The sequence below is a fragment of the Giraffa tippelskirchi genome, chromosome 6, assembly GCF_054371585.1.
Source record: "Giraffa tippelskirchi isolate mGirTip1 chromosome 6, T2T-mGirTip1v1.2.pri, whole genome shotgun sequence".
NCBI lineage: Eukaryota > Metazoa > Chordata > Mammalia > Artiodactyla > Giraffidae > Giraffa > Giraffa tippelskirchi.
The window spans coordinates 130,319,089-130,346,321 of NC_137280.1; the positions used below are offsets into that span (position 1 = coordinate 130,319,089).

Consider the following 27,233-nt stretch of genomic DNA (forward strand, 5'->3'; position numbering starts at 1 on the left):
CTGTTTTCACTCTGGCAAGTGGGGAGAGAAATAATACCAGCTGCCTATGCTTGCTGTAGGGATCAAATTCAATAGTGCCGTAAATGCTGAGCTCATGATGCCTGCCCTTTATCAGTTCAGTTCAGTTCAGTCCCTCAGTCACGTCTGACTCTTTGCGACCCCATGAACTGCAGCACGCCAGGCCTCCCTGTCCATCACCAACTCCCGGAGTCCACCCAAACCCATGTCCATTGAGTCAGTGATGCCATCCAACCATCTCATCCTCTGTCAACCCCTTCTCCTCCTGCCCTCAAGCTTTCCCAACATCAGGGTCTTTTCAAATGAGTCAGCTCTTCGCATCAAGTAGCCAAAGTATTGGAGTTTCAGCTTCAGCATCAGTCCTTCCAATGAATATTCAGGACTGATTTCCTTTAGGATGGACTGGTTAGATCTCCTTGCAGTCCAAGGGACTCTCAAGAGTCTTCTCCAACACCGCAGTTCAAAAGCATCAATTCTTTGACACTCAGCTTTCTTTATAGTCCAACTCTCACATCCATACATGACCACTGGAAAAACCATAGCCTTGACTAGACGGACCTTTGTTGACAAAGTAATGTCTCTGCTTTTATTTTTTATTTTTATTTTTTTTAATAAATTTATTTATTTTAGTTGGGGGCTAATTACTTTACAATATTGTAATAGTTTTTGCCATACATTGACATGAATCAGCCATGAGTTTACATGTGTTCCCCTTCCTGGACCCCCCACCCACCTCCCTCCCCATCCCATCCCTCTGGGTCATCCCATTGCCCCGGCCCTGAGCCTTTGTCTCATGCATCGAACATGGAATGGTGTTCTGTTTCACATATGATAATATACATGTTTCAATGCTATTCTCCAAGAACGTCCCACCCTCACCTTCTCCCTCAGAGTCCATAAAATTGTTCTATGCATCTGTGTCTCTTATTCTGTCTCGCATATAGGGTTATCGTTACCATCTTTCAAATTCCATATATATGCATTAGTATACTGTATTAAATATGCTATCTAGGTTGGTCATAACTTTCCTTCCAAGGAGTAAGCGTCTTTTTATTTCATGGCTGCAATCACCATCTGCAGTGATTTTGGAGCCCAGAAAAATAAAATCAGCCACTGTTACCACTGTTTCCTCATCTATTTGCCATGAAGTGATGGGACCGGATGCCATGATCTTAGTTTTCTAAATGTTGAGCTTTAAGCCAACTTTTTCACTCTCCTCTTTCACTTTCATCAAGAGGCTCTTTAGTTCTTCTTCACTTTCTGCCATAAGGGTGGTGTCATCTGCATATCTGAGGTTTTTGCTATTTCTCCCAACAATCTTGATTCCAGCTTGTGCTTCCTCCAGCCCAGCGTTTCTCATGATGTACTCTGCATATAAGTTAAATAAGCAGGGTGACAATATACAGCCTTGATGTACTCCTTTTCCTATTTGGAACCAGTCTGTTGTTCCATGTCCAGTTCTAACTGTTGCTTCCTGACCTGCATACCGGTTTCTCAAGAGGCAGGTCAAGTGGTCTGGTATTCCCATCTCTTTCAGAATTTTCCACAGTTTATCTTCATCCACACAGTCAAAGGCTTTGGCATAGTCAATAAAGCAGAAGTAGATGTTTTTCTGGAACTCTCTTGCTTTTTTGATGATCCAGTGGATGTTGGCAATTTGATCTCTGGTTCTTCTGCCTTTTCTAAAACCAGCTTGAACATCTGGAAGTTCACGGTTCACATATTGCTGAAGCTGCCCTTTATAACTGCTAGTAAATGCTGGCTACCCTTACGGTTGCTGTTGTTATCCCATGTGAGTTTTGGGAGGGACTACAGATGGATCAAAGGGCTTCCCTGGTGGCTCAGCGAAAAAGAATCCGCTTGCCAGTACAGGAGATGTGGGTTCGATCCCTGAGTCAGGAAGATCCCCTGGAGAAGGAAATGGCAACCCACTCCAGTATTCTTGCCTGGGACATCCCATGGGCAGGGGAGCCTGGTGGGTTACAGTCCATGGGGTCACAAAGAGTTGGACATGACTTAGTGACTGGACAACAAGAACAACAAGGGAAAATAGCTTTCTCATACGGGGACTTGCTTATTTTTTGGTACTTGTTGTAATGAGCACTCACACTGACCCTGGAAGGTAGGTACTAATAGTGTCCTTATTTTACAAATGAGGAAACTGAAGCCCAGAGTGATGAATTAACTTGTCCCAGGTCACACTGCTGAGAAGAGGCAAAACAAGGAGTCCAACTCCTGTCCCTCTGTCTGTAACACTGGTGCTCTTAAGCCATTATTGCACATAGACTCCCAGCAGATCTGATGCATGCTGTCTTTCGCTTGCATCTTCTGGGTCCCCGTTTAGGAGAGTGCATTCCTTGTTACCCGCTGCCATTCTGATTGTTGCAAACACGTGCTGATGGAATACTTCCCAACCTCAGATCGTGGCCAGAGCCTGACTCGCTGTCTTAACTGCACCTCACCTTTCTAGCACTGGCCATTACTGTGGGCTAAGCAGGGGCAGATCCGGGAGTGTTTCATCCAAACATTTTGTTTTCCAAGTCTGTGGATTTAAAGACTTTTTGGAGGTTACTATCATGCCACAAGTTCTTAATGGAAGTTGGATACATGAATTCTCTCTCATGAATTTCTGTTTATGGGACAGAATCAAGGCACTCGTTCTACTGCTATCACGCATGGCTACCACTTCACAACACAGAGGGAGCTAAGCCAGGCTCACTGCTTCCCCACCGGGGATCGAACCCATACCTCATGCAGTGGAAGGAACTACAGAGTCTTAACCACTGGACCACCAGGGAAGTCCAAAAAGTGTATGTGATATATTTTTTTCCATTTTAATCATTTAAAAATCTTTCAATTAATGAATTTTTGTCTGCGCTGGGTCTTTGTTGCTGTTCTAGGGCTTTCTCTAGTTGCAGCAAGCAAGGGCCACTTCTCATGGTGGAGGAACTCTAGGGTGGGGCCCCAGTGATTGTGGAGCAGGGGCTTAGTTGCTCCTGTCATGCGTGATCCTGCTGGACCAGGCATGGAACCGGTGCCCTCAGGGTTGGCAGGTGGCTTCTTAACCACTGGACCACCGGGGAATATTTTAAATATGTGTGTTTACACATTTAAAATACATAAGATACTATATAGCACAAATATAGATCAATATCTTATGATAAACCATGATGGAAAATAATGTGAAAAAGAACATATATGTATGTGTGTGTAGGTATGTATACACTTGTTCGCATGTGAATGTGGGATTCTTAGGCAGTGCACTCACCCATTGCAGTGTAGTAGAAGGAGACACTGTCTGGAACATCATGCTTGTGTAAGTGCTGGGCTGAAATTCGTACTCAGATTCTTAATGACGTTTAACTAGCTGAACATAACCTTAATGTTTGCAATCCAAATACTGTTAAACATCGCAAAGAATAAACAGATGGAACTTTCTTGAAATAGAGGGGTGCCATCTAGATACCTCTAGAATGTGTGGGTTAGGTCTCTCTAGAATGCTTAATTAGTAGCAATATGGGGAAATTGATTTGTCTGTTATTTAAAGATCAGCTAGGTGAGACTTTCTTCAGCAACTCTAAAATAGCACTTCACTTTTATCTACAAATGTGTGTTTAATAAGGACTTTCAATATCTAATTTGTAGCAGGGATAAGTAATTGAAAGTAACAGTACCATATTCTGAATGCAGATGAATTACTCTCTGCAAGTAATAGTCTTCAAAAATGTTTTTGTTACTACCTATAAGAAGTTCAGAAAATACAGAAATTCAGAAAATACAGATGAATAAATAAATCACAAAACAGTCTTACAATGGAATACTATACAGTCATGAAAACAACTAAGACAGAGCTTTATGTACTGAAGTGCAAAATAGACATGATAACCACTATCGCCACCATAACAAGGGCACCAGGTATTGATATTAATGAAGACCTACATGTTTTAGACCCTGAGCACTTTGTACATGTAGATTGATTTTTCCTCTTAAAACAACCTTATGATTGTTATATTGATACCAAATACCATATTCTGAATGCAGATGAATTACTTTCTGTAGCTTTCCTACCCAAGAGTAGGATTTTCTAGCTCCTAAGCTTGAGCTGGATTTGAGACTGAATAGCTGAGTGCCATCTGGCCATGCTGCCCACCCATAAGTCCCTGTAACCACTTGGTGGGCAAAATAGATACAATTTAAGATGTCAAGTTTCCACAAGATATTTTGAAATCAGTGAATTTGTTGAATTGATGTCAGTTCAACAAATTTCACCCCATGTTCTATGTCAGAGTAGTTCCTCTTGGTGGTCTAGACAGGGCCAAGCATTTGCACTATATATAGATTTTAGCTAGTTCTTAAGAAGCATATGATGGGAACTTCTTAAAATTAATGTTATTTACCTGCTAGGATGTAAATGCTAAAAGGATGTGGTCTACATTATGGACAAGGGCTCTGTAAAACATGATATTAGAAAATGGAAATTTTACGAGTTCTGGGAACAGAAACAGGTGATGTGAGTGAAATGGGAGAAAATTCTAATTTTTGCTGCCTTGCTAGAACTTAATCCAAAGTACTTTATTAAAAAATCATGAATACTAGAACTACAACATCCCTGGGTTAATTGTGCTCACTTTAACTTGCTCAAGTTGCCTATTCCTGAGAAATAACCCTTCTGCTTAAAGCGATGGTCCTTTCCACAGGTGTTCCTGGGTTTATAATCACAGAAATCCCAGTTTAATGAGGCACTCAGGGCTGTTGGTCCATCTTCTAGCCTGGGGTATGAACTCTTCTTTGTTGGGGGTTATGTCACCTGCCTTGGCGACTTCCAGAACAGGTGGCAATAGAATGCAGTGAGTGAGACCTCAACAGATTTTGCTTTCAGATTTGGCCCTCACTTACACTGTTGTGATGGATGTTACTTAGCCTTCTAAGATTTTGTTCAACTCTTTTCTAAAATGAGAGCACTTTAAGACTTCCCTGGTGGTCCCGTGGTTAAGAATCCACCTTGCAATGCAGGGGATACAGGTGTGATTTCTGGTCAGGGAACTAAGATCACATATCTATGGAGCAGCTAAGTCCACGCGCCGCAACTACTGAGCCCCAGTACCATAGCTAGGGATAAGCCTGCATGCCAAAATTATGACCTGACATAGCCAAACAAGTAAATAAATAAAAATAAAATGAGAATACTTCATGGAACAGTTGGAAGGAAGTTTGTGATTAAGTGCCTGACACAGCATCACTTGCTATCTTTATCCTTCTCATCATTATCATCACCAGCATCATGAAAAGGAGTAACCATGAGAGAGTTGTCATGATGTGGGGGTTCAGACACTTGTTTCTGAAAGCCTTAGGATGCGTTTGATCATAAACCAACTCCTTGTCTTGAACCGGGGACCAGTCTCCAAGAGCATGGTCCTTGTGAGAGCTTTATTCCCTCCTTGTAAGGAATTCTGTGGTTCAGTTCAGTTCAGTCACTCAGTCATGTCTGACTCTCTGCAACCCCATGGACTGCAGCACGCCAGGCTTCCCTGTCCATAACCAACTCCCTGAGTTTGCTCAAACTCATAGTCTTAGAGTCGGTGATGCCATCCAACCCATCTCATCCTCTGTCATCCCCTTCTCTTCCTGCCTTCAAATCTTTCCCAGCATCAGAGTCTTTTCCAATGAGTCAGTTCTTCACATCGGGTGGCCAAAGTACTGGAGCTTCAGCTTCAGCATCAGCCCTTCCAGTGAATATTCAGGACTGATTTCCTTTAGGATGGACTAGTTGGATCTCCTTGCAGTCCAAGGGACTCTCAAGAGTCTTCTCCAACACCGCAGTTCAAAAGCATCAATTCTTTCAGCTTTCTTTATGGTTCCACTCTCACATCGATACATGACTACTGGGAAAACCATAGCTTTGAGTAGATGGACCTTTGTTGGCAAAGTAATATCTCTGCTTTTAAATATGCTGTCTAGGCTCGGCATAGTTTTTCTTCCAAGGAGCAAGTGTCTTTAAATTTCATGGCTGCAGTCACCATCTGCAGTGATTTTGGAGCCCCCCAAAATAAAGTCTGTCACTGTTTCCATTGTTTCCCCATCTGTTTGCCATGAAGTGATGGGACCTTATGCCATGATCTTAGTTTTCTGAATGTTGAGCTTTAAGCCAACTTTTTCACTCTCCTCTTTCACCTTCATCAAGAGGCTCTTTAGTTCCTCTTTGCTTTCTGCCATAAGGGTGGTGTCATCTGCATATCTGAGGTTATTGATATTTCTCCCAGCAATCTTTTCCAGCTTGTGCTTCATTCAGCCTGGCATTTCGCATGATGTACTCTGCATATAAGTTAAATAAGCAGGGTGACAATGTACAGCCTTGACGTACCCCTTTCCTAATTTGGAACCAGTCCATTGTTCCATGTCCTAACAGTTCTAACTGTTGCTTCTTGACCTGCATACAGATTTCTCAGGAGGCAGTTAAGGTGGTCTGGTATACCCATCTCTTGAAGAATTTTCCACAGTTTGTTGTGATCTACACAGTCAAAGGCTTTGGCGTAGTCAATAAAGCAGAAGTAGGTGTTCTTCTGGAACCCTCTTGCTTTATCAATGATTCAAAGGATGTTGGCAATTCGATCTCTGGTTCCTCTGCCTTTTATAAATCCAGCTTGCTTGAACATCTGAAAGTTCTTGGTTCATGTGCTGTTGAAGCCTCACTTGCAAAATTTTGAGAATTACTTTGCTGGCCTGTGGGATGAGTGCAATTGTGTGGTAGTTTGAATATTCTTTGGCATTGCCTTTCTTTGGGATTGGAACGAAAACTGAAATTTTCCAGTCCTGTGGCCACTGCTGAGTTTTCCAAATTTGCTGGCATCTTGTGTGCAACGTTTTCACAGCATCATCTTTTAGGACTTGAAATAGCTCAACTGGAATTCCATCACCTCCACTAGTTTTGTTTGTAGTGATGCTTCCTAAGGCCCACCTGACTTCGGACTCAAGGATGTCTGGCTCTAGGTGAGTGATCACACCATTGTAGTTATCTGGGTCATTAAGATCTTTTTTGTATGGTTATTCTGTGTACTCTTGCCACTTCTTCTTAATATCTGCTGCTTCTGTTAGGTTCATACTGTTTCTGTCCTTTATTGTGCCCATCTTTGCATGAAATGGTCCCTTGGTATCTCTAATTTTCTTGAAGAGATCTCTAGTCTTTCCCATTCTATGGTTTTCTTCTATTTCTTTGCATTGATCACTGAGGAAGGCTTTCTTATCTCTCCTTGCTATTCTTTGGAAGTCTGTATTCAAATGAGTATATCTTTACATTTCTCCTTTGCCTTTTGCTTCTCTTCTTTTCTCAGCTATATGTAAGGCCTCCTCAGACAACCATTTTGCCTTTTTGCATTTGTTTTCCTTGGGGATGGTCTTGATCACTGCCTCCTGTACAATGTCGTGAACCTCTGTCCGTAGTTCTTCAGGCACTCTGTCAGATCTAATCCCTTGAATTTGTTTCTGACTTCCACTGTATCATTGTAAGGGATTTGATTTAGGTCATACCTGAATGATCTAGTGGTTTTCCCTACTTTCTTCAATGTAAGTCTGAATTTGGCAATAAGGAGTTCATGATCTGAGCCACAGTCAGCTCCTGGTCTTGTTTTTGCTGACTGTATAGAGCTTCTTCATCTTTGGTTGCAAAGAATATGATCAATCTTATTTTGGTGTTGACCATCTGGTGATGTCCATGTATAGAGTTGTCTGTTGTGTTTTTGGAAGAGGGTGTTTTCTATGACCAGTTTGTTCTCTTTGCAAAACTCTGTTAGTCTTTGCCCCGCTTCATTTTGTACTCCAAGGCCAAACTTGCCTGTTACTCCAGGTATTTCTTGACTTCCTACTTTTACCTAGTCCCCTACGATGAAAAGGACATTGTTTTTTTTTTTTTTTTTGGTGTTAGTTCTAGAAGGTCTTGTATGTCTTCATAGAACCGTTCAACTTCAACTTCTTTGGCATTAGTGGTTGGGGCATAGACTTGGATTACTGTGATATTGAATGGTTTGCCTTGGAAACGGAAAGAGATCATTCTAGCATTTTTGAGATTGCACCCAAGTACTGCATTTTAGACTGTTTTGTTGACTATGAGGGCTACTCCATTTCTTCTAAGGGATTCTTGCCCATGGTAGTAGATAAAATGGTCATCTGAATTCTCTGGTGCTCTTCTCCTATTTTGAAGGTTACTTGACATCAAAAAGACCAGCCTCATGCAAGGGCTTTCCGTAGTATGGACAGAATAGAAAACCAAAATTAAATCTATAAAAATAGGAAATATTCTGCCTGCTTCCCTTCTATCCTCCCCAATTAAAGCCTAATTATTTGTGTACAGTATTAACCTACAATGTAATTATAAATATATGGTGATAAATACTTTCCCATATTTTTTTTAATTCGATTCCTACTAGCAAACTTGAGAGGAAGACAGAGCAGAGCATACATCACCATCCTATTCAGTGGTCCCCAATCTTTTTGGCACCAGGGACTGGTTTCATGGATGACAATTTTTCCATGGACCACGGAGGAGGGGGATGATGTCCTAATGATTCAAGCACATTACATCTATTGTGCACTTTATTTCTGTTATTATTACATTGGCTCAGATTATCAGGCATTAGATCCCGGAAGTTGGGGACCCCTGCTATAGATAATCTCTAGTTCTGTAGACTAGGAAAACAGAGAGAGAAAGCAACTAACTTGCCTAAGATACATAGTTAGTTTTAGAAATAAAATCAGAGTCTCTACCTATAGTCTTCTAGTGCATTTTCACTGCACCAGAGACGCAAACATGTGCAGCTGCTGTCTCACTTGTCACTTGTCACAGACGTTACTAATCAACCATCAGATTCTCTCCAACCAGCTAAGTGTGTGCTCAGAGTCATTCTCATCACAGTGCTCCAGACAACCATCACCAGCTGACACAGGAATATAGAAAACTTATTGGCCATTCCTGGACCAGACTATCTGGCCTTCATCGTTCATCTCATTAGCTAATTCACTTGGCATATCGAAACTGGGGGGAGGATCTTTCCTTAGAAATCTTAGGCCAGGACTTATTTCCAGTGGGTATGTGGTCAACATTGGTCGTGTGCTCTTCTGGGCCAAAATCCTGAGCATTTTCATATCCCATAACCGGAAACGGAACCTGACACAGATAGACATTGAGCCATGCTTTGATGGATGGATAGATGGATTTAGCAATTGAGTAGGCCCATAGAAACAGGCCCAGGGTGGAAAAGAGCCTCTACTGCTGATGGTTTTATAGACTTTCACTTCGGATGATGGCTTGACGCCTTTGTGTCTCCTAGGATTGGGCTGTCAATCTGGAAAGCACTGTCCACCTCCCAAACACTATTTATCTCTATTTATCAGAGGTTATTATTAGACACTGTGATGCTGAGGTAGAAAATTAGTTAGGGCTTTTAGTTCTGGGTCCGTGATAAGGATTTGGGGGAAATGTGTTCAGCCAGGGGAGGGCAGGTTCATGGTCTCTCTGTTACTCTGGCCTGATGACAGCTGTAGCACTCTGCTGAATGATCAGTAACTGGCTGCCAGTCCAGTTACTCCTCGATGGCTATTTTAAGGACTGTCACAGAGACCCACCTCGGACTCAGAAGGCAATGTTCTGATCACAGAAGTTCATTGTTTCTCCTATTCCAGCCCTGACCTCAGTCTCAGAGCCCAGGCATGCGTGCAAGTTGAGGGGTCCCTTCCACGGGGTACCCCTGAAAGCCATTTACAATGGGGGTGCGGTTGGGCCATTCCCATGCACTTAGTCATCGATCAGGGCGCTGTCCTCTGGCGCCTTGACTCTGGTATTGTTGATGAGAACTTGAGGTTCCAGTTACTTCTGCCTTCCCTGGATTGCTTTCCCTTCCAGTTGCCTCCTTCCCAAATGAAGATAAAGGAAATTCTCAAGAGGTCCATACAGTCACCAAAGAGTCTTAGTTTATAGGAACAGTTGCTTTTCCAAGGACTGGTTTTCTAAAACTTGCCTTTCTTTTCTTTACTTACATTGTGTTTTATATACAAATTCTCTGAGAAGAACTTATAGGACCTGGGAAATTTTTTGACCTAATAACCATTTTTATGGGCTTGGAGTTTATTTACTCTGTAATATGTGCTAGAATTGATGTCATATATATATTTCCATTTCCTGTACTCTCTTGGAGAACAGACATTGCCATCTCTTCTGTGGTAATGAGAACTAGTAAAAAATACTTCGTGTAGACTTCAGTTAACTTTATTTTTTTAAACTGAAATAGTTCAAAAATGTGAAAAGGCATAGAGAATAAAATTAACCTATGTATCTATCTCTAGCTTAGAAATAAAATATCATAAATACACTTCAATCTCCCCAGTGATATTCTTTACTCCAACCTTCACCCCTGCCCCCAAGGAATTCACTACACTGATTGTGGTGTTTTTCATTACCATGCCTGCCTTTATGCTATATGTTCGTATCAATAGACAGTAATATTTTGCATGCTTTAAAATATTATATAAATGGCATCAAACCAAATGTTTCTTTCTGGGAATGGATTTACTCAACTTGTCAACATATATGTGAGATTTTTTCCCCCATTAGTACACGAAATTAAAATTAATTTTTGACATAAAGTGATGGATTTTTTAGGACTGATTTGAAAGTCAAGGAAGACTCTCTAACCCCCAAACCAGAGCAGCATTCCCTGTTATAGACTCTCATCACACTGCTTTTCTCTGTAATGTTTCATTACAATGCCTTTCATTATTTTTGTTTAATGATTAAACATAAGTTATTATGGACTGCTGTCATGTCTGTCTTCCCTGCTAGAAGGTAAGCTCCCTGAGGTTAGGGACCGTGTGTCTCTAGCTCACGGCCATGCCCGTTACCATCAAAAGTCATGAGTGAATGAAACGGCCAAATTAGGTTGGTTCAAAATGAACCTCAGCCATCAAACTTTTGTAACGGCTCTACTTTGCATGAACAAGTCACATCAACCCAAATCAGGCCCTTCTCAGGTGCTCACAGCTGTGAGAAGAAAGGAATTCCATTGAACCTTGTAACCAAGTGATACTCAAGTGCAGAGGGAAAGTGGTTTGCCTTGTTGTGGAGTCTGTTTGCGTGACTCCATGCAAACACTTAGCACCAGGCCTGGAAGGGCCCACTCCATTGTCACTACTTGTCATTAACATTTCCACGGCATTAAAGATAGTTATTTCCAAAGCAGTGATTAGTATGGGCCAGGCAAGTCTCCCTTAATGCTCATTTGGCTCCCATTATTACCTCTGAGAAAATGCAGGCTCCTTGAGACCTTACAGCTGATAAAGGAGAAGCCTGGCCTCACCAGAGTCTGTCTCACTCTGAAGCCTGAGCAACTTGCAACCCAGGGCCTGCTTCAAGGGTGTGTAACCTGAGTGGTTGTCCAAGGCCCTTGTTTGGAAAGGCCCTGTGCTTGGTTTAATCCTCTGTGGAATTCTTGAAATTCTTCATATTTTTCGAACAAGGGGATCCACGTTTTTGTTTTGCACTGGTCCCCGAAAATTATGTAATTGGTCCTATCTACACCACATGAGGCCCTGGAACAATGCAGTGGATAGGGGGAGGATCCTGATTTTCTGATAATCCTGCATCAACCCCTGTATGAGCTAAAGCCAGAATCACAAGCTCCTTTCCTTACCGTCCTGGTGTTCAAATTTGATTTTGTTTTTCTTCTGCACTGTGCAGCTTCCATGCTCAGGGATTGAACCCAGGCCCTCAGCAGTGGGAGCCGGGCGTCCTAACCACTGGACTGCCAGGGAATTCCCCGTAAGTCCTTTTTTTAATTTTTCTTTCTGATTATAAAAGTTACACAGAAAAATACTGGAAGTAGCAGTTGAGAGGATTATATTTTCATCTATAGTGGAACAACTTTTTATAAGGAGAAAGTTAATTATGTTGCATGTATAAAGCCATGATCTCTATATAAACTTTCGTATCCTCTTTATACATTTCCCTGTCCTTAACAATGGTTTTTAGACTCAGTCTCATATGGATGCTTGGAGAGAAAAAAAATCCAATACTTTGTAGCACCCAGGGGATTTTTTTTATTATGCTCATAGTCTATTCTTGCTTAATTATATTCAAAATAAGCATCTTTGACTTTTAACTAAAATATTAACAATGTGTGTTGTGAAATATTCTTACTCTTCCTGGTAAACACCACTCTCCTTTGGAAAAAGGTAACTTAGCTTATGTCTTTAAAAACTTTTTTTTAATTGAAATATAGTTGATTTTCAATGTTGTATTAGTTTCAGGTATACAACAAAGTGTTTCAGTTGTACATATATATATATATATTCTTCTTAAATAGTCTCTTCCATTATAGACTGTTAAAAATTATGAGTATAGTTCCCTGTACTATGCAGTAGGTCCTTGATGCTTATCTATTTTATATATAGTAGTGTGTATACTTTAATTCCCAAACTCCTAGTTTATCCTTCCCTCCCTTTCCCCTTTGGTAGCTGTAAGTTTGTTTTCTATGTCTGTGAGTCTATTTATGTTTTCTCAACCGTAACAAAGAATGAAATAATACCATTTGTAGCAACATGGATGGACCTAGAGATTATCATACTAAGTGAAGTTAGCCAGACAAAATCAAATATCATATGCTATAGCTTACATGTGGAATCTAAAAAAATGATGCAAATGAACTTAGCTTCTGTCTTGTACATTGTTTCTGCTGTCTCTAAATCCAGTCCATCTATCCTCAGCCCCCTTCCTATTTCTGAAGCTGAAACTAGCCCCAGTGGCATTTACCACTTGATCTCTTGTTCTGGTGATCCCTGGGTACTTTCTTGCCATGAAAAGACTCATATTGTGGAGGATGCAGTGTTGTGAGCTGGTCAGGTAACTTCTGTTACTTAGCAACTTTCTCCTGCTTTGTTAAGTTGGGCTGTTCAATCTCCTTAATGAATAAGAGCATCAAGCCAGGTAATTGATGCCTGGACGTTTAGCTCATGAATAATTGACTGTCTGGGTAATCCTAGATACATTTCCTCGATCAGATTGTACAATGGAACAGTCATGTCATAGCCAGTGTTGAGTTTTTTTGTTTTTTTGTCCTAATTGGTTTTATGATGTCAGAAATCTGCTTTCTTGACCCAAAGGCTCAGGTGAACAATGGAAGCAGTGATCCTCCCAAGGCTGGGACATGCTTCCTCCTTCCTGTGCAAGAGCTCGGCATTTCCCCTGGAGTTTGGGCTGAGAATAGTTTCAGCTCCTCTTGTTTATCTTTTCAGGTATCTTTTCCCACATACATCGGCAAGGCAATGTGGTCTAAAGAGGAAGAGGGAATGGGAATTGGATTTCCTAGGCAATGCCAATCACTTACTCCTCACCTCTAGGCCAAGCCTAGCTTGTCTGACTGATTTATTCATTTATGTACTCATCCAACACACATTTTGAGCACCTCCCATGTGTCAGGCACTGGAGATTCCATGAAAAACAAAGCTGACTTTGTCTGCTTTCATTGAGTTTACATTCCAGTGAAAGTACATGCGTGATAAACATGTAAACAAATAAGGGAGTGAGTCATTTTCAGATAATTGGAGAGCTAGGTTGAAAAGTACAAATGTAATGGCATAAAAACGTGACCAGTAAAGGGAAGGAGATAGAGGGAAATAATTTTGATTGGGTAGTCAGGGAAAGTCAGGGAAGTTCTCTCTGAGGAGGGGACATTTGAGCTAAGAACTGAATGACAAGGAAGAACTAGCCAAGTAAAGAAATGGGGAAAGAGGGGCTTCCCTGATGGCTCATTGGTAAACAATCCGCCTGCCAATGTAGGAGACACAGATTCAATCCCTGATCCGGGAAGATTCCACATGCTGTGGAGCAACTAAGCCCATGAACTATTGAGCCTGTGCCCTAGAACCTGTGATCGGCAGCAAGGAAGCCACTGCAATGAGAACCTTTTGCACCGCAACTATAGAGAGTAGCCCCTACTCTCCGCAACTAGAGAAAAGCCTGTGTGGCATCAAAGACCCGACACAGCCAAAAATAAGTAAATAATTACATTAAAAAAAGAAAGAAATGGGGGAAGATAATTTTAGATAGAGGAACATGAAGGCAGAGGTTTAGAGATGGAAATGGGCTTAGCATGTCTGAGGGACACAAAGAAAGGCCATGGCGCTAGAGCAGAATGATGGGGAGCAAAGTATGAGGTGAGGTTGATGCCCCCCACCTTTGATATCTTTCAAGATCACAAGAAACTGTGTGGCCTCCCCTTAGACATGAGAGCCTGAATGCGGAATATGGATGAAGCTAACTTTTTCAAAATACATAGCTTATTGATGGTGCAGACTGAGTCATTCTTCATCTGTAAAAATCAGGTGCTGTCAAAACTCACGTCAGGTTAATTCATTTATTCTGCACGTATCTACTGAGCATGTGTTTGTGACACTAGGTATAGAGAAGGGACTAGAGCCACATCCCTGCCCTCATCAAGCATATTCTATTTGAAAAATAGACAATAAAATCATAAAAAAGTAATCTCATATCTCATGTAAAATATAGAGGATAATGAGCTCTATGTGCTGTGTTGTGCTGTGCTCAGTCGCTCAGTTGTGTCCGACTCTCTGCAACCTCGCGGACTGTAGACCACCAGGCTCCTCTGTCCATGGGGATTCTCCATGAATACTGTGCGTGGGTTGCCATGCCCTCCTCCAGAGGATCTTCCCAACCTAGGGGCTGAACCCAGGTCACCCACATTGCAGGTGGATTCTTTACCATCTGAGCCACCAGAATACTGGAGTGGGTAGCCTATCACTTCTCCAGGGGAATTTCCTGACCCAGGAATTGAACTGGGGTCTCCTGCATTGCAGGTGGATTCTTTACCAGCTGAGCTACCAGGGAAGCCCGATGAGTGCTACGGAGACAAATAAAGTCAGGAGGGGCAGAGGAAATGAAGGGAGAGAAAGATAGTCGAAATGTTAAGTAGATACATCAGGGAAGGCTTCACTGAGTAGAGGACAGTTGAGCTGCCTCCTGAAGGGAGTGTGAGCCTTGTGACTGTCCAGGGAGGAGCATTCCAGACAGAGGAGGCAGCAAGAGTACCGCCCTTTTTCTGGACAACCTCCCTGCCTCCAGCCTGCCTCTACCCTGGGTTGTGTCCCCTTTTATAAGACATTTATCAAAATACGTATCACTCTTCTGCTTCAAACCTTCCACTGTACTTGGAGAAAAGCACATATTTCTAAGCACAGTTTACAACATCCTATTTAACCTCTTCACCTCTCCAAACTCCTCTCCCTTTCCTCCCTCTCATTTCATTGGCTCTGGCCACAGTAGCCTCCTTCCTCGTCTTTGGACGGGCACACTCATCCCCAGCTTACTGCTCTCTCTGCCTAGAAACTCTCCCCAGAGCTTGTCATATGATTAGTTCCGTCTTTTCATTAAGGTCTTAGCAACTCAGAAAAGGCTTCCATGACTCCCCAAATCCTGTGCCCATTCCCTATCACATGGCCACTTCCCACTCATAGTCGTTATCAAAGTCTCAACTATCCGGAAGACCTACTGCTTATTCACAAAGGATGTAGTCATTTCCTACTGCACTGAATCTGGCCAATTATGTATAATATGCTCTTTGGAGAAAAGCAGGTTATAAATGTGAAATGAAATGTAACAGAGGACCCACCTACTCTATCATGAGGCTTACAGCCCTTTAGAATATGACATTCACTTCCAGATCCTTCTATTTACCACCAGACCTGCTTTTAAATTTTAAAAGACTCCATTTGCATGCAAAAATCTCTACACTGCTCAGGAAGTAGGACACAAGAGCAGAAGAAATGGATGAACTGCCATTTTCAGAGGGGAAAAAAAAGTTCTTAAAAAAACAGTAGAAAAGACTTCCAGGTTACCTGTATTTCTTTGTGTGTGTGAGTGAGTGTGTGTGTGTGCACGCGCGCGCTCAGTCATGTCCTACTCTTTGCAACCCCATGGGCTGTAGCCCACCAGCCTCCTCTGTGCATGGAATTTTCCAGGCAAGAATAATGGAGTGAGTTGCCTTTTCCTATTCCAGGGGATCTTTGGAACCCAGGGACTGAACCCTCAGCTCTGGCATCTCTTGCGACTCCTGCAGCTCCTGCATTGCAGCAGATTCTTTACCGCTGAACCACCAGTGATATTTCTAACCTACTAGAACTTGGATGTTAAACCAGTTCATAAGGTCAGACCTTCATTGTTTTTTTATATTGAAAAACTAAGAAATAAAATGTTATAGATAAATATACATAGGAAGAAGTGGAAGGGGATAGTATTTGCTTATAGTGTTTTGTATTGTTTGTAAAGTGATGCATTTTAGCAAAGAGAAAGCAGCCACCTGTAAAACCCTTCTGGACTAATATATTAAAATATGTCAATGGCAAGATCAAATTATATTGAAAGCTGAGATAACCTTTGACCCCAGTTCACCCAAATGGGTTAGACCAGACAGAAGACATGGGCCTTGGACGACAAGATCTCCACCACCACCACCTCTAGCATCAACATCACTCCCCTTCTAAATCTCACAGGTGAATCCACTTGGTGAAGATACTCTTCATGCCCCAGGATGGCAACCCTTTCAGTTGTGCTGTGTTTAGGGCCACGGGGCAAGCAAAAAAACCCACAGACACATATTTATCCTCCAGCTTAAATTTAATGGTGGAGTAAATAGATGGCTGTGTGAGTTTCTTTTAAGTCCACCTTTGGAAGGTACATTATCAGAACATGGGACATTAAAGAGATTTCAAAAGGGAGTCCAACAGTTTCTCCTCAGTAAAGAATGCCCACCCTTGGCCTCCCAAGGAAGAGAAAAGACTGTGTTTAGATGGAGAAGGTTCTATCCATCCCACCTTTGGACAGAAAGCTGTTCAACATGGTGCTGCTGGAAGGAGCTTTTTCTCCATTTGGGAATGGAGGAAGAGGGCCACAGGGGCTGTTCTTTGTTCCCCAGGCTGTCCACTCTCAGCCCACTAGGTAAGCACACCTTCCCCATTCCCAAAGGTTCAACCCTGAGTGAGTCATCACTGTTATTTTCACTTTGGTGGATTTTTTCTTTTCGAATTCAGGAGATCCATCAATTATTTAGGGCTCCGGGCTAAACTAGGGTGGTGACACCTCTGTAAGTTTTGTATGGCGTTTCTGAAGGGAAACCATCTGGCTCTCCTTAACTTGTTCATCCCTGGGCTTCTCTCCCGGCTTGTAAGGTGTGGCAGCCACAGAGAGAGCCAAAACCATCAATATTTCAGGGCCTTAATTAAAGTAAGTCGAGAGCCTCGGGCCTCTCACAACTGGCTTCCTTTTCCAAAACAAGTGCCTGGTGTCCTTGAGCTGGGGGGCACACACAGGGAAATGGGAGTCTGGCTAAAGCTGGGGTGGGGGAGCGAGGGAGCCCAAGGTTTCATTCGCCAGGAACTTCCGGAGTTATAAGCCCTCCAGAGAGGTGCAGTCTATCCCCTGGCGCTGGCCCCAGGGCAGGAAAGAGGGAACGGGGGCTGAACCTTTGAGCTATTTTTGGACAGTCCTGGAAGGAGGTTAGACATCAGGTGGCCAGGAACTGTAGCCCAGCTTGAGGTTGCATCTGCCAGTCTACTGTGAAATAGCTCCTGGCCCCAGTGAAGGTCTCACAAAACAGCGGGTGTGACTGGGGCTTGTTGTTTGGAGCACATCTCTTTACAGTTGCCACCCTGCCCCTCACACTCGGTCCCCAAGTGCCAAGGCCTGAGTTGCCATCCAGCCCTGAAGGCAGGAGAGCCGGGAGCCCTGCGATTTATACATCTATTAATTACCTCCAGCATGGAAGAACTGCCTATAAATACAGTGGCACTTTAGATAAAACTTTCATGCAGCTATTTAGATCCTTTAAAATATAAATGATTTCCTCTAAATTTTTTATCATAAATCAGGGCATGGAGCTAGGCGACAAGACGCCGATTTCCCCCCTGATGGGAGCAAAGCCTTCACTTGTTTTCCCTCTTTCTTTTTCTTTTCTACCTTTCTTTTCCTTCTCCTTTTTTTTTTTTCCTTTTTTAATTTACAGAGGCTGGTTAATGGCTCCACTTCTCTTTGCTGTATCCAGGGCTTAAAGTGAACAAGTGACAGAAAGTGTCAACCCATTTTCTTGGAGAGTCTAGTGTGTGCAGGAAAGCTTGTGGTTTCTGTGCAGCAGACCTGAGTTCAAATCCTATTCCTGTCCTGCCACTTATTCCTGTGCGACCTCGAGGAACACACTTCACTTCTCTGACTGAGCCTCAGGGTTCCCCTCTGAGAAACAGAGGTAAAAATAGTACCTACTTCTTAAAGAGGGTGGCTGTGGGGACTAAGTGACATAATGCACAGAACCAGGCTGAGTAAGAAACACGGAGCTGTGCACTGATACACAGGTTACTTCATCTCTCTGAGCCAGTTTCCTTACGGAGAAAGAAAAGGGAGAGGGATGATGCTCTTTTCTCGGGAGTATTGTGGAGACTGAATAAGATAACAGCAGACTCCAAGCTACTTGAAGCAGTGACCATGTATCCCTTATTTATCATCATATCTCCATATCTGTCACATGCTAGGCACAGGGTAGGTGCTCAGCAAGCATGTGGTGGATACAGAAAGCAATGGAGGCCCCTGCTTTGCTTACAGAGCACGTGGAGAACCATCAGAATGTGGTTTCTATTTATGGTGATGGATTTAGCCTCTACACTTTCTCCAAGATCTACACTTACAACCTTGACACATCCACACTGGAAAGGCCTAACTTTTCAGCCCTGACCCTCTTGTAGTGATAAGGCCCAGAGTCCTAGAGTGACTTGTCCAGGGTCATGCAGCAGGTTAGTTACATATTCATGTTTGAGTACACATCTCCTGTACCCTGTCCACCACCCCTTGCTGCCTCTTCACAGCCAAGCTGGTTGGGTAAGAGAAATGGCCTAATCCTTTGGCCATGGAAGAGATGACAACCAACTAGGCCATGGGAGAATTGACTTTATGACTTTGAACTCTGAGCCACCTATGAACTGGAGAAGAGGAAGGCAAAACCAGTCCTCATGTGCAAGGACCATGTGTTTATTTTTTATTTATATATTGTTGCTTCGCTAGGTCTTCATTGCTGCATGTAGACTTTCTCTAGTTGCAGTAAGCCAGGGCTACTTTCTAGTTGCAGTGTATGGGCTTTCCACCGTGGTGGCTTCTTCTGTTGCAAAGCACAGGCTTTAGGTGTGTGGGCTTCAGTAGTTGTGGAACACAGACTTAGTTGCCCCATGGCATGTGGGAACTTCCTGGACCAGGGGTTGAACCTGTGTCCTCTGCACTGGCAGGGGCTTAACCACTGGACCACCAGGAAAGTCCCCATGTGTTTACTGAGTCCAGGTTCCTAAGGACAAACAGAGCTGGCCATGCTGCTCACAACACATGTGACAGTGTCAGTTCAGTTCAGTTCATTTCAGTTGCTCAGTCGTGTCAGACTTTTTGCAACCCCATGAATCGCAGCACGCCAGGCCTCCCTGTCCATCACCAACTCCCGGAGTTTACCCAAACCCATGTCCATCGAGTCAGAGATGCCATCCAACCATCTCATCCTCTGTCGTCCCCTTCTCCTCCTGCCCCAAATCCTTCCCAGCATTAGGGTCTTTACCAGTGAGTCAACTCTTCGCATGAGGTGGCCAAAGTATTGGAGTTTCAGCTTCAACATCAGTCCTTCCAATGAACACCCAGGACTGATCTCCTTTAGGATGGACTGGTTGGATCTTCTTGCAGTCCAAGGGACTCTGAAGAGTCTTCTCCAACACCACAGTTCAAAAGCATCAATTCTTCGGCATTCAGCTTTCTTCCCCGTCCAACTCTCACATCCATACATGACCACTGGAAAAACCATAGCCTTGACTAGATGGACCTTTGTTGGCAAAGTAATGTCTCTGCTTTTAAATATGCTATCTAGGTTGGTCATAACCTTCCTTCCAAGGAGTAAGCATCTTTTAATTTCATGGCAGTGATTTTGGAGCCCAAAAAACTAAAGTCTGACACTGTTTCCACTGTTTCCCCATCTATTTCCCATGAAGTGATGGGACCGGACACCATGATCTTAGTTTTCTGAATGTTGAGCTTTAAGCCAACTTTTTCACTCTCCTCTTTCACTTTCATCAAGAGGCTCTTTAGCTCTTCTTCACTTTCTGCCATTACAGTGGTGTCATCTGCATATCTGAGGTTATTGATATTTCTCCCTGCAATCTTGATTCCAGCTTGTGTTTCTTCCAGCCCAGCGTTTCTCATGATGTACTCTGCATATAAGTTAAATAAGCAGGGTGACAATATACAGCCTCGACGTACTCCTTTTCCTGTTTAGAACCAGTCTGTTGTTCCATGTCCAGTTCTAACTGTTGCTTCCTGACCTGCATACAGGTTTCTCAAGAGACAGGTCAGATGGTCTGGTATTCCCATCTCTTTCAGAATTTTCCACAGTTTATTGTGATCCACACAGTCAAAAGCTTTGGCATAGTCAATAAAGCAGAAATAGGTGTTTTTCTGGAACTCTCTTGCTTTTTCGATGATCCAGTGGATGTTGGCAATTTGATCTCTGGTTCCTCTGCCTTTTCTAAAACCAGCTTGAACATCTGGAAGTTCACGGTTCACGTATTGCTGAAGCCTGTCTTGGAGAATTTTGAGCATTACTTTACTAGTGTGTGAGATGAGTGCAATTGTGTGGTAGTTTGAGCATTCTGTGGCATTGCCTTTCTTTGGGATTGGAATGAAAACTGACCTTTTCCAGTCCTGTGGCCACTGCTGAGTTTTCCAGATTTGCTGGCATATTGAGTGCAGCACTTTCATAGCATCATCTGTCTGGAGCTCAAAAAAGAAGACAAAGGGTAAATACACTGGGTATGGGGTGGGGGGTGCGGAGATATCCATAGGGAATGGCACCTCAGATTCAAACCATTGACCCAGATTCCCCATAAAGCCAAGGATTAAACTTAGAAAGCTTGGGGTCTCTCTCCTCCACTCTGGATCACTTGTACCCAATTCCTACAAACCACCGGAAGTAGACTTCAAATCCTATCACTGTCCTACTTCAGTGCTCGGGTGGCTCCCCACTCTCCCTGGAGCAAAACCCATCCTCGCTGCAAAATCCAGCAGCTGCTCTTTGTTTCTGCCATCCTCCATGTCTGTCCTTAGTTTTCCCACCATATTCCCCACCACCACCAGCCTTCCTGCTCTTTCCTGAATGCCACAAACTTGCTCCCACCTCAGGACCTTCACATATGCTGTTTCCCGTTACCTTCTATTTTCTCCTTCAGGTCTTGATTCAAAGGTTATTCCTCCCCTTTCTGTCCTTGCATTTTCTGTTCCATCACCCTGGTTTATTTTCTCTGTAGCAGCTCTCACTACTGAAGGCTTTCTTTATTTATTGCTCATCTTCTGCTGAAGCATCAGCTGGTGGCGGGTAGGGGTGGTAGGGGTTGTAGGTGAAAGCTGGGGACTGTTTCCTTTGCAGATGAATTCCTGTCTCCTAACATAGTGGCTGCCACATAGTAGGCACTCAATAAATGTATCCAGTGAAAGAATGCATGATGGAGAAGGGCTCTTGGGGATCCCTTGGCTCGGTCCACTCATTTTTCAGATAAGGAAACTGAGGCCCTGCCTGGAGTCTGACAGCCAGCGCTTGGCTGCAGCGTGGACCCCAGGGGCAACGGAGGGCTCCGGGCACGTGCCGGTCCCTCACGGAGGGGGTGCTCGGCTCCAGGCTCCCGAGTCCCTCTGGGCATCTCAGATCGTCCGAGTCCGCGCACACAATGTGAGTGGAGCGGCCGACAGACGAGTCCGCAGCAGCTGCGCAGGCGGCGGGTACATGTGAGAACTTTGTGAAAGGAGATGAGAGAAAGAGAGAGGCGGGCGAGGCTGGCGACTGCGAACACCTGGCCAGTCAGCCCCGCCAGCTGCCTCCTCGCGATGGCATCTTGAGTTCGGGCCATCCTCTCAGGGCCATCTCCCATTCCATCCCTTTTGTCTCTCCCCAACTCTGGAGGGTAGAGCTTGGCCAGAGATGGAGGTGGGAGGGGGTAGTTGCTGTCTTTTCTCTTCGGCCTCAGCCGGAAGCATGCCTGGAGCAGGGCCAGACTCTGAGCCTCTGGAAGCAAGGCCTTCTGAGAAAGAAGTAAAGGCCAGCTCACCCTACTCCCTCAACCCCTGGGCTGGGGTGGTGCCAGCCCAGTATGTTAGTCAACTTTCAGCATGGGCTTGAGAGTCAGACACCTGAGTTCCTGTTCCTACTCTGCCATGCTTAACTGGCTTTAGGCAACTCAATCGCTCTGAGCTTCCGGTTTCTCACCTGCAATATAGAGATGATGACATCAGCCTCACAGGCTTGATGTGGGGATTCAGTGTACAATACTTCCAAAGCACTTAGCCCACAGCCTGGCACACAAGGAACCTCTTGTGTGGTTCCTCTTGTCACCATCATAACAGGCCAGAGGCCTGGAGAGGATGTTATCCATGCATTCATTCATTCAACACAAATCATTATATTAAGATCCTGCGTGGTACCTGTACCTGTAAACACAGTGACAAATAAGACTCATCTTCAAAGAAGTCCCAGGGTCCTTCAAGAAGCAGAGACCATAAAACATCATGTGCTTCCCAGGATATAATAGAAGAAGAAGCAGAAGACTGAAAGAAGGAACATTCTCTGTTTGAGTCTTGGTGAAACTTACACAATTATGTCAGGGCTTTAACACCATCCTCATCAGATAACAAGTGTCCAGAGCAAGTTTTTTGAGTTGATGGTCCCAGAACATATGTATGCAAGTCATGAATGTCTAATAAAAAGCACCTTAGTCCTTGTAGTAAAATCTCTGCGTGTGGTCCTAGGATGCTGTATTTTAAGAGGTCGCAGATGATTCCTACTCATAGTAAAGCTGAAAACTAGTGACCAGCAGGGAAAAATGCCTCCCTTCCCCTTCCCAGCATTCCTCTAGGGCTAGCCCTTCCAGAGAACATAGTGCTTTGTGTCCTGACTTAGAGTTACATGTAGCAATCCTAGGGCCCCACTGACTCTAAGCCCCCTGGCAGTGTGCTCTATACCTGCAGAACCTATCACAAGGCCCAGCTGTCAGCAGGTATTATTATTATTTTTAAACTTTATTATTGGCATATAATTGCTTTACAGTGTTGTGTTAGTTTCTGCCATACAACAATGTGAATCAGCTATTAATATATGTATACATATATCCCATTCCTCCTGAGCCTCCCTTCCACCCACACTGAGCTGAGTTCCCTGTGCTATTTAGCAGCTTCCCACTATCTATGCATTTTACACATGGCTGTGTATATATGTCAGTGCTGCTCTCCCCATTCATCCCACTCTCCCCATCCTTGCCCGCCGCCCCCGCCATGTCCACATGTCCATTCTCTACATCTGCATCTCTATTCCTGCCTTGTAAATAGGTTCATCTGTACCCTTTTTCTAGATTCATATGTATTCAGCAAGTATTTGGAAATGATTGTACAATGAAGGAAATGCCCCCTTTATGCCCCCCATTTGTGTAAATGGCCACGTGGTCCTTCCTTGGCCCTCAGACAGATTTTGTTTAGTCCGTACATGATGTTTGCGTGTGTGAGTGCTTTAACTATAATTTAACACCATGAGGGTGAGGATGGGGACATGTGCTCTCCGGTTTACCATAGTCCCAATCCTCCCTTTTATACACCCAGCTTAATAATTTTACCAGACTTGCCCCTGACAATTTAAGTTTGCAAATTCTGTACAGTATAGATGATGTTATTGACTGTGTTCTGGGGCTCTCCTTCCAGTTGCTTTCTGAATGGTCTCTTCTCAAGTCTGTTGTCTCCAGAGCCTTCTCAGTAAGACTGGTCCCTGAGGATGGGTGTCATCTTACTCCTGGCCGCCTGGAGCTGCTGGTAGACCCTCCTGAAGAGCAGAGTGGGAAGAACCCAGGGAACACAGGTTGCCTGATGCAAGCATGGCTTTTGATTTGTGATCCTAATGCCTCAGGATGTTGGAGTGGGAGTTAGTGAGCCGAAGGTCTGCACTGGAGGCCTAAGGGGGCTAGTTAGTTTTGCTCTTTCTCTGACCTCTGCTTGCCCTTGACCCTGGCCAGCATGTCCCAGGCCCCTGGGAGACAAAACAGGGAAGAATGGATGTAGATGGGCTTTTCCCTCCATTTCTGGGGGGTTCAGCTTCACAGACAACTAGGGTCTCAGGGCACCATAAGGCCAGGCAAGTTATAGATTCTTTTCCCTGGAGGATCCAGTATGCCCAGGTTCCCACTCCCCTTTACCTTTTGGCTTTTAGCATTGTGCAGAAAACAAGAACAAGTGGTCCTAAATGCTGGTGAGTGGTCAAATAATGCTACATTTAGCTACTAGGGAGCTGAGAATTCCTGGAGAGAAGCTCCTGACTTGCTCACAATGTGCTGCATTTAAATTAACCAGAACAGTAGTCTTTTGCTTCAGCTGGAAGGGCTTAGCAATGGTCTCGTCCAGCCCTCTCTCCTGGGTAAACTGAGGCCCAGCCAGGGTCACATCCATCCAGTGTTTGAATACTATCCCACGCCTGGTCTTCCCAAGGCCCATGGTTCTTATGTGTACTCTATACTTCAAGAATCCCATCAGCCTTGCTCTGTGTGGCTGAGACAGTCAATTTCTTGTGCATGAGACAGACTATTTCCTGAAGTGGATTTTAGACTGGTGCTTTTGTGAGGGCAGAGACGGTGTCTGATTCGCATCTGTGTCCCAGCCCTCACCATGGGGTGTGGTGCAAAGCAGGTGAACAGAGGACAGCAAGGAACCAGTTTGCTCCTGCAGACAAACCATTCTCCCGAGAGAGGACCTAGGCCACTCCTGCTCCCAACAGATTTCTAAGTTGAGGGAGAAAGAAGAAAGGAACAAGCATTCAGTTCATGATTTCAGTGTGCCAAGCACAGTACCAAATGCTTATCTGTGCATTCTCCACAACCATCAGAGCAGGAGAGTGACCGATGAGCAAAGTGCCATATGCAGACTCTAAGGTGGCCCCTGGCCTCTCCGCCAGCAAGATCCAAGGTTAGAGCCTGCGCCCCCAAGCATCAGGCTGTCAGGAAGTTGACTGAGTGCTTTACGTTCTACTCCAGGTGGAACCGTCTTCACCAGAACCCAAGAAGGCAAACAAACAGCGGGGCAGCTCCCATTTCAGAGGTCGGCAAACCGAGGCACAGAAAGGGTTAGTGAAAGGGCGGCACGTGGCTTCTGGGGTCGGAGGACGCGATCCAGGCCAGGGGACAGGCTCCGATTCGGAGATGGGGGATTGGCAGGACCGGAGGCGGGGGAGCCCGGACCTGGCAGCGTTTCCTCTTAGGCTTGGGGGTGGCCCCTTCACCCCACCGCCACCCTCACCCCCACTCCGTTAACCTTCTGGGAACCCCAACTCACACCCTCTGGCGCGGCTGCCAGCATCACTGAAACCCGAAGGCCGCCCCGCGGTGGAGGCGGCGGCGAGGTGGGCTCAGCTGGGCGCACAGGGCTTCTCTCTCAACCCGGGGGGCGGCGCGGGCGGCCGTGGGCCCAGGATTCCCCATGCATTATTCACGCTGTTTACTAGCGCGGGGAAAGGCGAGGAGAGACGGGGAGAAACTAGGGAAGGAGCCGGGAGCAGAGGGGAGGGGGCGGGGCCGCAGTAACCCCGGGGCGCACGAGAAGGAAACTTCGGGAAGGAAGACAAAGTAGCCAAGCGGTTAGGAGCCTGGGACGTCAGACGTGGCGCCTGGTACACAGGAGGCTGTCAGTAAACGTGTGGAAAACGGATAACGACCACGGAACGAGTGAGTGAATGGCTCCGCTGCCAACCAGTTGTGTTGCCTTGGGCACAAACCCCACCGACACGCGTGTTCCTCGTCTGTAAAATGGCATCACAGCCCAGTTCCGCAGGGTGTGAGGACACCAGGGGCTAACACTCTAAACTGCCCAGCACATAGTAGGAGCTTAAAAATGAAAGCAGTTGTTTGGAGAAATAGGGCTTGTAAGCGTCAGCAGCCCAAGAAAAGTCTGTTCACCGACTCCCAAGGCCGGTGACAGTCCTGAACGGTAACCACTTTAAAAAATACGCTGAATTTTAGGCTGTCCTTAGGTCGGCTGGCTGGGGAGACGGAGCTGGGGGCAAATTGTCCTTTCAAGCGCAGGCAAGAAAGATAAGTGCAGGGAGACCTTAGGCCTCCTGGCCTGGGCAGGCAGTTGCTTTCCCCACATCCACCGGCGCGGCCGACTGGGAGGTGGAGGTCACTGGGGGCTCCTCCTGGTTGTTTCTCATCGTCCCCGGAGCCCGTCTGGGCGCTCGGAGGCGCCTCTTCGCTGCGCGGCTGGGCCGGACTCTAGTGGACCGCTCGGGCGTGGGGCCAGGAGCGCCCTGGAAATAGGCAGTTTGGCGGCAGCCGACAAAGTGTGTGTGTGTGTGTGTGTGTGTGCGTGCGTGCGCGCGCGCGCGGTGGGTTGGGGTAGGGTCAGCTTCCTGGCCCACGGCTGCCCTTCTGTCTGGCTTGTGCGAGTTGGGACAGGATGGAAAGGTTTGGGACTTTGGGGAGAAAAAGTCCACAAAGAAGAAGTAAGATTCCGGAAGGTCTGCTGGCTGGAGCCGGGCGGGGCGGGGCAGACGCGGGGAGGTCCGGCCGGGCAGGGGTATAAATGCTGGGGCGGGGGGCGGCGGGGGCCCGCGCAGAGGGGCGCGCAGAGAGCTGCCCCCTGGCCTCGCCTCCCGGGCCGCCCCTGCGAGTCTCGGGCGCATGAGCACGCCTGCGCGCGCCCGGGCCCTTCCTGGCAGGCTGCTTGTAAGATGAGTGAAGAAGCAGGTGGGGGAGAGGGGAGGCAGCGAGCGAGAGGGCGAGGGGAGCGCGGGCGCTGAGCGGCGCTCACTTGGAGCGCGGCGAGCAAGCGAGAAGAGCCTGATCCATGTCCCTCGCTGCCTCCCTGCCCGGCGCGCGAAGATGATGGCCATGAACGCCAAGCAGCCTTTCGGCATGCACCCGGTGCTTCAAGAACCCAAATTCTCCAGCCTGCACTCCGGCTCCGAGGCCATGCGCCGAGTCTGTCTCCCAGCCCCGCAGGTACGTAGTGGAGCATAATTACCGCTCTAAGGCACATTTTTTGACAGGCACTTGCTTCATGTTTTTTTCATGTCGCCCAGAACAATCGCCGCTGTCTGAACCCCTCTCCTTGTCTCCCCCGCGCTCTC

At 45.4% G+C, this 27,233-nt stretch overlaps 1 protein-coding gene across 4 annotated transcripts in view; it reads left to right on the top strand.

Annotated features, from left to right (window-relative positions):
* Positions 1-27,233, top strand: part of POU4F3 (POU class 4 homeobox 3) — a 49,057-nt gene that overhangs the window by 19,487 nt on the left and 2,337 nt on the right. Inside the window, exons 4-8 of one of the 4 annotated variants that reach the window (XM_081505036.1) lie at positions 11,741-11,821; positions 16,074-16,220; positions 23,825-23,978; positions 25,144-25,232; positions 26,986-27,105. In XM_081505036.1, the coding sequence (XP_081361162.1) occupies positions 26,986-27,105 (120 nt within the window). In that variant the 5' untranslated portion in view covers positions 11,741-11,821; positions 16,074-16,220; positions 23,825-23,978; positions 25,144-25,232. Of the gene's footprint in view, positions 1-2,749; positions 2,829-11,740; positions 11,822-16,073; positions 16,221-23,824; positions 23,979-25,143; positions 25,233-26,985; positions 27,106-27,233 lie in introns of those variants that run through there. The other 3 variants (XM_081505034.1, XM_081505035.1, XM_081505033.1) reach the window with 3 other exon arrangements.